General features: G+C 40.9%; 1 protein-coding gene across 1 annotated transcript in view; it reads right to left on the bottom strand.

Moving 5' to 3' along the window:
• Nucleotides 1-12,056, bottom strand: part of pcnt (pericentrin) — a 49,912-nt gene that overhangs the window by 18,701 nt on the left and 19,155 nt on the right. The window contains exons 29-35 of the mRNA XM_084743316.1: nucleotides 11,554-11,658; nucleotides 10,994-11,146; nucleotides 10,153-10,299; nucleotides 7,422-7,582; nucleotides 6,953-7,113; nucleotides 6,632-6,813; nucleotides 6,355-6,517 (exon numbers count right to left, since the gene is read on the bottom strand). Coding sequence (XP_084599442.1) covers nucleotides 6,355-6,517; nucleotides 6,632-6,813; nucleotides 6,953-7,113; nucleotides 7,422-7,582; nucleotides 10,153-10,299; nucleotides 10,994-11,146; nucleotides 11,554-11,658 — 1,072 coding nt within the window. The remainder of the gene's footprint in view (nucleotides 1-6,354; nucleotides 6,518-6,631; nucleotides 6,814-6,952; nucleotides 7,114-7,421; nucleotides 7,583-10,152; nucleotides 10,300-10,993; nucleotides 11,147-11,553; nucleotides 11,659-12,056) is intronic.

Below are 12,056 nucleotides of genomic sequence, written 5' to 3'. Positions count from 1 at the left end.
GTCAGAGAAAAAGCCAAGTTAAGTTCAAACTTTGTAGCATTCATCAATTGAAGTGGAGGAAAAGAGCATAGATGTAATCATTGTCTGATTATTAAATCATCCAATTAATTTGATAATTGATTGCAGCTTCTTAAATGTGAATATTTTACTCCTATATTACAGTTAACTGAATATCTTTGGGTTGTGGACAAAACAAGACATTTGAGGATTCAATCTTGGGCTTTGGGAAACATCGAATGACTTTTCAGCATCTTCTGACATTCTGAAGACCAAACAACTAATTGATTAATCAAGAAAATAATTGAAAATGAAAAAAAAAAAATGTCACTGTCGCAGCCCTAGAGAGGAAGATTCAGAAGTGGGTATATAACTAATATAATATTAAAATCAAATACACATGTAAAATGTAGTACAATAAATACAAGAAATATAGCCGCAAGCGGCAATTTGCGGGTTCTAACCTGTTCCGCCCCAAACCAGCCACCGTGACCCTCACCACCCAGCGTGACCCTCATCTGCCGTAGTGCAAGAGGTTCCCCACCCTGTCCCCGAAAGCTCCAAGCAACACATACTCTTTCCAAGTCACACATTTCTTGAAATCGGCTTTTCAGCCAGCCTACATGCTAATGACATTTGTGGTATACTTTCACACAGAGACTCCATTTGAACATCAAAACATACATTGAAATTGTACCTATTGATGTGTATTTCAAAGTTTCAATAGGTATTTTAATGTTTAAGCAATCACAGTTCATGATAATTCTGGGAGAAATGTGGAGATAATAATGGTTGTGTATGGGAGAGGCTGTAAAATAAAGACACAGATGTGAGTGTACTATTATGATTTGACCTAAATGAAGGTAAGTGAAAGTTCAGACAGGGAGAGCATGTCTTTAGTTAAGTATACCTCTGTGCTGTGACACACAGACGATTGGCCGAACGGCTGGAGTCGATTCAGCCAATCGCCGGTTGGCAAGGGCACAGTCAAATTTAAATACACCGAGAAAAGGCAGAAACTGAGCCAAAAGTTCCTCTCAAACTCCAACTGTTTAATGAAAAACCGTAAGTGCTACGGCTACAAAAAGCACACCGTTGGCGAGAGGACGGGATGCGGATCGCAAAGGTGTAAATTTTATTTCTGTGGTGTGAAAAATGAGGCCAGAGCCACGATGGACATAACTGGAACGGTCTGCTTTCTTCCAGAAATTTGGGCTCTCGCTTAACATGGGAGCGAATGGGGCAGGTGGTCGGACTTGTTGCCGTTTCAGACCGCCTGCGGCCAAAACCCTAAATCCGTTTTCTTCAGCGGTCGCACCTCTGCGACCGGAACGGCTTTTCCTACAATTTGGTGTACAATTTGTGTATGTAGAGTGAACGATGCGGCCGCACCGGCGAGTTTAAGAGAAAATTTCTTGATGATTTCAGAGGTGCTGTGCACTCTAGCGATGACATCACCCACTCTAAGTTGCAACATTCCACGCAATACACACCCATTATAAATTCTGAGAAGGGCTGAAAATTTCATGATTTTTAAACAGCTGGTGTAGAAAACCTAAAAGAGATATGGAAAATAAGAATCGGTCACTGAAAGTCGACGGCGATGTCAACGTTTCAGAGTTGGAATGGAGTTTCTACGTGAATGTATGAGTTGGTGAAGCGTGGGTGAAGATGAGTGAGTTTGAAGGATTTTCTCATCCACTTCCATTATAACCAAGTTTCAGAAAACACTGAATATTTTGGAAAGTTTGAATGGTATTGAAAAGTTGAATCATATGTAAAAAGTCAAGGAATTGCTGAACATTTTCCAGTTTGAATGGAGTTTCTAGCTGAAAGTATGAATCGGTAGTTACCGTTTGAAAAAAGGTGATTTTTGAAGATTCCCTCATTCATTTTCAATGGGAAAACGGTTTGGGGAAAAACGGGATATATCTGGGAATGGCGGTGGCGCCCCCTATGTGCCAATCTCAAAATCTTTTTCAGGGTCTGCTTCCAAGTCTCATTGTGGACCTACCCACCAAGATTGGTGATGATAGGTCAAAGGGTGTGGGAGTTATGGCCAATCAATTCTAAGCTCCGCCCACAGCGAAGATTCATCGGTCCGTGGCGGCCGTGTTTTTTGACCAATCTGGCTCATTTGTAATAGAAATGTGTCTTGTCATCCCCCAAAGCCGTGTACCAAATTTGGTGTTGATGGAGTCAACACTGTAAAAGTTTATGTCATTTTACTGTTTTTAACATTATTAAAATTAGCAAAAATTCTGTAAGGGCGGCATTCATGGTGCAAGAGGCTTTTTTGTAGAGGATAATCGGGAGGACGTGTGTGTAAAATTTCAAGTCAATAGCACTTGCGGTGTGGCGGGCAGAGCCTTTCAAACTTAAACTCTATGTTATAGCGCCCCCATGAGGCCGATTGGGACCAATTTTTTTGAGCAATATTTGGATGTCATTTATGGTCTATGTACCAAGTTTCATGTCCCTAGGTCCTTCCAGCTGGTCATAAATTAATAATGACGAATAGGCCACGCCCACTTGCACCTATCAACATAGCACTCAAGATATTAGTTAATAGCCACCCCTAGAGCATGCATACCAAATTTGGTGAAATTCCATCCAACGGTCTTTGAGATACAGATGTGCTCATTTATAGCGCCCCCTATAGGCTGAGCTCAAAATGCTTTGGTAGACAGCTGCCAAGTCTCATTGTGGACCTATCCACCAAGTTTGGTGATGATAGGTCAAAGGGTGTGGGAGTTATGGCCAATCAATTCTAAGCTCCGCCCACAGCGAAGATTCATTGGTCCGTGGCGGCCGTGTTTTTTGATCAATCTGGCTCATTTGTAATAGAAATGTGCCTCGTCATCCCCCAAAGCTCTGTACCAAATTTGGTGTTGATGGAGTCAAAATTGTAAAAGTTTATGTCATTTTACTGTTTTTCAAATTATGCAAATTAGCAAAAAATCTAGTATGACGGACCTTTATGGTCCTAGAGGCTTTTTTGGAGAGGACATTGAGCTGGACCTGTGTGTCAAATTTCAAGTCAATCAGACTTATGGTGTGAGGGGCGTGGCCTCCCCAAAAAGTCATTTTTAAGCCTTAATTACAGCGCCACCATGTGGCCGACTGGGCTCATATTTTAATAAAAGTTGATGCACATCATTTCCAATCAGTGGGCCAAGTTTCAGGTTTCTGGCTCATTCCAGCTCACGGGAATTTTAGCTCAAGCGGCAGACAACAAAAAATAATAATAATAATAATAATAATAATAATAAACCGGTACAATCTTAGAAGGGTTCTACCCCTTCGGGGTTAGAACCCTAAATATAGCCGCAAGCGGCAATTTGCGGGTTCTAACCTGTTTCCGCCCCAAACCAGCCACCGTGACCCTCACCAACCAGCGTGACCCTCATCCGCCGTAGCGCAAGACGTTCCCCACCCTGTCCCCGAAAGCTCCAAGCAACACATAATCTTTCCAAGTCACACATTTCTTGAAATCGGCTTTTCAGCCAGCCTACACGCTAATGACATTTGTGGTATACTTTCACACAGAGACTCCATTTGAACATCAAAACATACATTGAAATTGTACCTATTGATGTGTATTTCAAAGTTTCAATAGGTATTTTAATGTTTAAGCAATCACAGTTCCACGATCATGATCATTTTGGGAGAAATGTGGAGGCTGTAAAATATTCTGTAAGGCTAAAGACACAGATGTGAGTGTACTATTATGATTTTACCTAAATGAAGGTAAGTGAAAGTTCAGACAGGAAGACCATCTCTTTACCATACCTCAAAGCCACTTCTCTGTTTTCCAAATTTGACTGTGCTGTGACACACAGACGATTGGCCGAACAGCTGGAGTCGATTCAGCCAATCGCCGGTCGGTAATGGCACAGTCATATTTAAATACACTGAGAAAAGGCAGAAACTGAGCCAAAAGTTCCTCTCAAACTCCAACTGTTTAATGAAAAACCGTAAGTGCTACAGCTACAAAAAGCACACCGTCAGCGAGAGGACGGGATGCGGATCGCAAAGGTGTAAATTTCATTTCTGTGGTGTGAAAAATGAGGCCAGAGCCACGATGGACATAACTGGAAGGGTCTGCTTTCTTCCAGAAGTTTGGGCTCTCCCTTAACATGGGAGCGAATGGGGCAGGCGGTCGGACTTGTTGTCGTTTCAGACCGCCTGCGGCCAAAACCCTAAATCCGTTTTCTTCAGCGGTCGCACCTCTGCGACCGGAACGGCTTTTCCTACAATTTGGTGTACAATTTGTGTATGTAGAGTGAACGATGTGGCCGCACCGGCGAGTTTAAGAGAAAATTTCTTGATGATTTCACAGGTGCTGTGCACTCTAGCGATGACATCACCCACTCTAAGTCGCAACATTCCACGCAATACACACCCATTATAAATGCTGAGAATGGCTGAAAATTTCATGATTTTTAAACAGCTGGTGTAGAAAAACTAAAAGAGATATGGAAAATACGAATCAGTCACTGAAAGTCGACGGCGATGTCAACGTTTCAGAGTTGGAATGGAGTTTCTACATGAATGTATGAGTTCGTGAAGTGTGGGTGAAGATGAGTGAGTTTGAAGGATTTTCTCATCCACTTCCATTATAACCAAGTTTCAGAAAACACTGAATATTTTGGAAAGTTTGAATGGTATTGAAAAGTTGAATCACATGTGAAAAGTCAAGGAATTGCTGAACATTTTCCAGTTTGAATGGAGTTTCTAGCTGAAAGTATGAATTGGTATTTACCGTTTGAAAAAAGGTAAAATTTTGTGATCTTTGAAGATTCCCTCATTCATTTTCAATGGGAAAACGGTTTGGGGAAAAAACGGGAGTATCTGGGAATGGCGGCGGCGCCCCCTATGTGCCGATCTCAAAATCTTTTTTAGGGTGTGCTTCCAAGTCTCGTTGTGGACCTACCCACCAATATTGGTGACGATAGGTCAAAGGGTGTGGGAGTTATGGCCAATCGATTCTAAGCTCCGCCCACAGCAAAGATTCATCGGTCCGTGGCGGCCGTGTTTTTTGACCAATCTGGCTCATTTGTAACAGAAATGTGTCTCGTCATCCCCCAAAGCTGTGTACCAAATTTGGTGTCGATGGAGTCAAAACTGTAAAAGTTTATGTCATTTTACTGTTTTTAACATTATTAAAATTAGCAAAAATTCTGTAAGGGCGGCATTCGTGGTGCAAGAGGCTTTTTTGTAGAGGATAATCGGGAGGACGTGTGTTTAAAATTTCAAGTCAATAGCACTTGCGGTGCGGCGGGCAGAGCCTTTCAAACTTAAACTCTATGTTATAGCGCCCCCATGAGGCCGATTGGGACCAATTTTTTTGAGCAATATTTGGATGTCATTTATAGTCCATGTACCAAGTTTCATGTCCCTAGGTCCTTCCGGACGGTTAATGACGTATAGGCCACGCCCACTTGCACCTATCAACATAGCACTCAAGATATTAGTTAATAGCCACCCCTAGAGCATGCATACCAAATTTGGTGAAATTCCATCCAACGGTCTTTGGGATACAGATGTGTGGCTTTATAGCGCCCCCTATAGGCTGAGCTCAAAATGCTTTGGTAGGCAGCTGCCAAGTCTCATTGTGGACCTATCCACCGAGTTTGGTGATGATAGGTCAAAGGGTGTGGGAGTTATGGCCAATCAATTCTAAGCTCCGCCCACAGTGAAGATTCATTGGTCCGTGGCGGCCGTGTTTTTTGGTCAATCTGGCTCATTTGTAATAGAAATGTGTCTGGTCATCCCCCAAAGCTCTGTACCAAATTTGGTGTTGATGGAGTCAAAATTGTAAAAGTTTATGTCATTTTACTGTTTTTCAAATTATGCAAATTAGCAAAAAATCTAGTATGACGGACCTTCATGGTCCTAGAGGCTTTTTTTTAGAGGACATTGAGCTGGACCTGTGTGTCAAATTTCAAGTCAATCAGACTTATGGTGTGAGGGGCGTGGCCTCCCCAAAAAGTCATTTTTAAGCCTTAATTACAGCGCCACCATGTGGCCGACTGGGCTCATATTTTAATAAAAGTTGATGCACATCATTTCCAATCATTGGGCCAATTTTCAGGTTTCTGGCTCATTCCAGCTCACGGGAATTTTAGCTCAAGCGGCAGACAACAAAAAATAATAATAATAATAATAATAATAATAAACCGGTACAATCTTAGAAGGGTTCTACCCCTTCGGGGTTAGAACCCTAATTAGTGCTCCTAATGTTGCACTATGCCCCAAATAATAACAAGCAACTTTGGCAGAAGAAATATCTGTTTCCATAGCATTCAGTGCACTTTTCCCAATAATGTATTTGGGTATATCCCCAGTGCTCACCCTCAGCCTTGTGGAGTTCCAGCTGGAGTTGACTCTTCAGCTTCGCCTCCTGATCGAGTTGCTCCAACAGCAGCTTGTGCTGCTCAAGGAGCTGGGCGGAGTCTTGTCTGCCTTGAGAGAACTTTTCCTCCAGAGAGAGGTGGACATCATGAGTCTGCTCCAGCTGCAGAAAAAGTGAGAAACACATGATACTAAGACTGCTAACAGCACCATAAAACAGAAAAAGCTTATTGAAAGAAGGCTTTAGTGTGAATGGGTGAGATATCAGTAGGTCTACCTGTGTGTTTGCCTGGTTCAGCAGCTCCAGCAGCGTGTCAACAGTGTGACGGAGTCGACTGCAGGCGTTCAGAGCTGCTTCTTCTCCCCCTGGATTGAGCTGAGTATCTGAAACCAGCAGGCTCTCACAGAGCTGGTGGGTCAACTCCAGGTCATCTGAAGACATGTCTGCAACTGAAATACCTACAAAAAAAATAAAAAATAATTGTTGCATTAATGCAAATATTAAAATTGTTGATTTTGATCTCTAAAAAAACATTTAATTAGCCTCCATATAAAACCTGTGAACTAGGCTAAGCCAAAACAATCCCTCCCAACGAACCTGACTCTTGTGCATCTCTGTTCCTTTGGTGGGTTGTCTGCTCAGATGTTTTGGCTCTGGCAGTGATCTTTTGTCCAATCAGCTCTTCGGTTGAAATGGTACAGCGAATCATCTCAATCAGCACCTTCTTCAGCTTTTCATTGGCCTGGTCCAGTTTACGTCTGAGGAAAAGAAGAAGACACATCAGACATGCATATGTATGCAAATCTGCACAAATTACAATACATTCAATTGGAAAACATTCATTAAGAGCCCCTCTCACTTCTACTAATCTACACTGCTATAACCCATATCCTCATAAAGTCATTATAAATTCAACTGAAAAACCTAAATTTCACCAGGTGACATGTATTGATTTCTCTCAAATAAATCTAATATAAATATATACACATTTCAAAGCATAAAATTCACCTCGCTACAACCACTATAAATGACACACAGCATAGAAAACACACAGAGCATCACTTACCTTTCCTCTTTCACCGTCTGTAGGTCATCAGTGAGCATCTTTAGAAGGTTTCCTCCCTCTTGACTCTCTCGTTCCCTTCGTTGGAGGAGAGTGTCCAAAGTCTCCATCTCTGCACGCTTCCCCTTCAACTCTCCCTGCAGACAGCCAACCTCTGCCCGCAGCTGGAAAGAGTGACAAGAGAGATAGCTTGATAAATTCTACCAACAGCTAACAAAAAACTATTAACTGCCTCTCTCAAACCTGTGCCATGGCGTGTTTAAAAAAACTACCCATGTGAGCAACTGATTGCCAGAGGGAGGAGAGACAACAGATTGGCACTTAATTGTGGCAAGAAATTTGAAAACAAAATTAATTAAAAGAACAACTCAAAGACTGGCACACTGCCAGCTCATTCTGTTTAAAATGCATCAGATAGTCTCTGTTACCAGAGAAATAACAAAAAAAATCACATGGCCACTGCACCCTACCAGTGCCAAGAGCATGACAAAAGCAGAAGGCATGTTGTGTATTCAAAGGGAAATCAAAACCAGATGTTCATTGTCAGAGAAATCCGCCTTATCCAGGGATGACAACCAGGACAAAATACACTCAATACATCCGCAGTAAGACAAAAAACACATTCTTCCTCCTCAAAATCCAGTCTAAAGTATACATAAGCACACATACTGACTGTAATCATCAGGAATCCTTGGCAGAGGTACTGCGGTTAAGTGCCAAGTCAGTGTGGGATTGAGGCGAGCTGATGTCTGGATTCACTGCTGCACTCTCTCAGAAGTCTCTTTATCAGAGTTGTCCTCAAAGTCTTACCTTTCGTTCCTCGACCCCTGTATTCTCTCCCTTTCCTTTCATTATGTCTTCCCTCTCTTTTTCCCTCTCCCTCCCGCCTCCTCGCATCAAACACGTCTGAAGCAGCCACCTGCCTCAACAAAACAATGCTGTTGCCCTGACAACAGCACCCTCCCAACCTCTCTCAAGCTTTTGTAACCTCATGGATGGGGGTGTGTGTGTGTGTGTGTGTGTGTGTGTGTGTGTGTGTGTGTGTGTGTGTGTGTGTGTGTGTGTGTGTGTGTGTGTGTGCGCGCGTGCGTGTGTGTTTTAATATCTTACTACCAAGCCAGGAAGGTGCTATGGAAACATATGTATACATATTTTAGGAACATTTATTATGATGAAGCAAAGCAAGATTTATTATGGATTTACAGAATTAGTAGAAGGGTAAGGAACTGCAGAAAGCACATTTATTTATTAAGTGGATCCTGTAAGATTAACACCTGTCTATAGACTCATCTCTTTTCTTTAACCTCTTAATCTTCTTCGTGAAGACTTGTCTGACCACACATTTTCATTTGTTTTATTTATTTATTTAATGGTCACTTCTGTGCTTTTATTTGTTCTTCCCCACGTTTTATCTTCTATCTTTATCAAAACTTTCAAACGTGTTCTATAAATAAACTTGACTGAAAACAGATACTTAGGCTTCAGTGGGTGCAGTGACTATCTTGTTAGTAACCAAGGGGACAGTAAATGATTAACATAAAAGTTTCAGCACACTTCACATCTCCACAACAATCAACAAACAAAATGAAACTTTGATTATATTCTGCCTGTCCTGCCACTGGAGCAAATAAAATAAATAAATATTTTTTTAAAATAAATGAACGCAGAGGTTGTTATTGTTTTAACTTACCTTGTTGTGGGATTAATAAAGGATTATTTTATTAAAGTTTTTAGATTATTCTGCCACCTGTATATTTCCATGATCATTAACTTGTCTTCTAATCTTTCAGTTAACAAAAATGTCAGTAAATACATAAAAATATCACCATTTCTTGAAGCCAACAGTAACATGTTCACCATGTTACTGTCCGACCAACAGTCAAAAACGTGTTCAATTTACTACATAGGATGAAGAAAAGCAAAAAGAAAAACTCCACAACTGAGAAGCTGACATGAGGAAATAATTTTAGGCATTTTTTTCTTGAAAAATTATTGAAAAGATTAAGTGCTTATCAAAACAGTTGAGAGTTTTTTCTCTGCTGATCAAATAATCTATGGCAACAACTAATGATTATTTTCATTATTGATTTATCTGCTGATTATTCTACACAATGAGGCATTTGGTCTATAAAATGTAAAAAAAAAAAGTGAAAATTCCCAGAGCCCAAATTGAGTCCCCAACCATTCTTCAATAGTACCATAAATGCCATAAATGACAAAGAAAAGCAGCATTTCTTTACATTTAAGAAACTGGAATCAGCAAATATCAATTAATCAATCAATCAATCATCAAAATAATTGGCAGGTAATTTTCTTATGGCTGACTAATGGACTAACCAATGGAGCCCTAGAATAATTCATTAAAATAATTTTATTCTACTGCATGCTTAAACCAGGAAAGCATGACCACACACAATAGCCAAACATGCACACGACAGATCAGTATGGCGACTGACTGATATGATAATCTCTTTGACAAGATTTAATCTAATACAAGGAAAAGAGGGGAAAATATTGCCATGGCATGTTGTTGTTTTCTACTGGCCTTCAGTTTCACACCCATGATACAACGCATTTTTCTCAGGCCTGTCCAGTTTTGCCTCAAGCAAAGTAAAGCTGCAGGAGTCCCCTTATTCAAGCTTTCCATTTGCACTTTAACAAAATAATGTAAAACCTGCAAATACACTGAAGTAGGAAGGAATTTTATGTATGTATGTGTGTGTTTGTCTAGTACCTGGGCCACCACAGCATCTAGCTGCTGCAGTTGGGCAGTCAGCTGGCTCATTTTGCCTGTGTAGCTCCGCTCCTTCTCCTCCTGTTCAGCTGTGTAGCTCCGCCTCAGGTCCTCAAGCTCCGCCTGCTTCTGCTCTTCAAACTCCGTCTTCAAAGAAAGCAGCGATGTTGATGCATCAGTTAAAATATGCAGATCGGCATCTTAAAAAGCTGCAGTTTTATTTGTTCCTCAGCTAAAGAGATCTCTGACCATGTCTCACTGGCTTATGGCTAACGGCTGGCTTGCACATTTCAGATGGTCAAATGCCAAATGTCTGAAAAAAAGTACCTTCAGCCTTAAAACCTTCTGCATCAGAGGATAAAAAGCTTAGATCCATCCATTTAGCCACTGCTCAGATGGCAACAACAACAAACACATGCACAGTAGATTCAGAGAACTGAGAGACAGACGGACAAGAACAGTTCTCCATATATGATGGTGGGATTATGTAGAAACTGGGTTTGAATAAAGCTCCAGTGGGACAGAGTCCAAGAGAAAGAGCTAGTCCTAGGAATGAACTGGTGCAGCTGGAGCTTAGAGAGGGCAATGCTACAACACACACAAACACACTACAGCTCTCAATAATCCACAGCTATTATATAATGATGCTTCAAACAGGCATGCGGAGTCAAATAAACACACAACTTAAAATAAAATGGGAAAAATTGTCATATTTTCACATAACATTAACTGATTATTTGCAGGCACCCCGGCTACCACAAAAGCTATTCAAATATTAAATATCTGTGGCTAAAAGATTCCTCAATAAAAGTTATCTTTTTCCTCATCACTCCTTATTTACCTTCAGTTGATTAATCCTGTCCTGCAGTCTCTCCTCTGATTGGACTTTGAGGAGCTCCACCTCCTCTAAGAAGTGCTGACGTTGCCTTGACGACTCCTCTTCATGCTCCCGGCGACATGCCTCCAATTCTCGTGCAGAGACACCCCTCAACTCCTACAGATGCATGTCACAGATTTGTTCATTCCAGCCAAAACACAGCTGTTCTCCAGCACACCAGGCTTTATTCACCAGTATAAGATGTGTTTTTGTTTTGGCTGGTCTCAAAGTAGGAATTTGAATTTATTTAATACCACAATATCCAGTGGATCAAATGTTCACATTCATAGTGCCTCTCAGAAAAAAACCAAATAAATGCTCTGTGCCTCCACACACAAACACACCATTATAAAGGATGAACAATAACTCTGTGTAATCCCTTCTCTAATGGGCTGTAAGAGCCATAGAGACAAGAACTCTACTGAAAACCATTAAAAACAACTTGCCAGACAGAGCACTGGATGTTCATTCACCCTGTAAAAGACAAAATCTCTCTCACACACACACTCAGGCACGACACACACCTGTAGCTGCAGTTGGTGCTGTTCGATGAGTTGCTCTTTCTCAGCAGAGCAACTATTTGAGAGCTCCTGAAGAGCAGTGCTGTGTTGTTGCTCTAGTTCTAAAACCTAAGGAAGCACACAAGATATCAAAACAAATCAAATCCCATTGACATTTTAAACAAATTGGAGAAAGCAGGAGTGAGAAGTCATCATAAAACATAGTGGAGGTTCTTTGTCATAACATCACTTAAGGGTAATTAAGGAAATGAACTAGTAATCAAACTTAAATACTGTAACAGCTAACAAGTTTCCTCTGAGGTTCACTTTCAAAAGCATTCATTCATATTTATTTATGAAATGTAGTTTCTGACAGAATGATGTGTAATAGCAAAGATAGCCATATTATAAGCCCCATTAGTCAACTTCTAGTTTATAACTAATCGAGAACAACCATAAGATATTTCAAATCTATAAATCTATAATATTTTATGACAGGATATGGTGCATCAGAAGGCATTTTATTT

This window comes from Lutjanus erythropterus, chromosome 18 (assembly GCF_056507025.1).
Source record: "Lutjanus erythropterus isolate fLutEry1 chromosome 18, fLutEry1.hap2, whole genome shotgun sequence".
Classification (NCBI taxonomy): domain Eukaryota; kingdom Metazoa; phylum Chordata; class Actinopteri; order Lutjaniformes; family Lutjanidae; genus Lutjanus; species Lutjanus erythropterus.
This window is presented reverse-complemented; position numbering and strand designations above follow the sequence as displayed.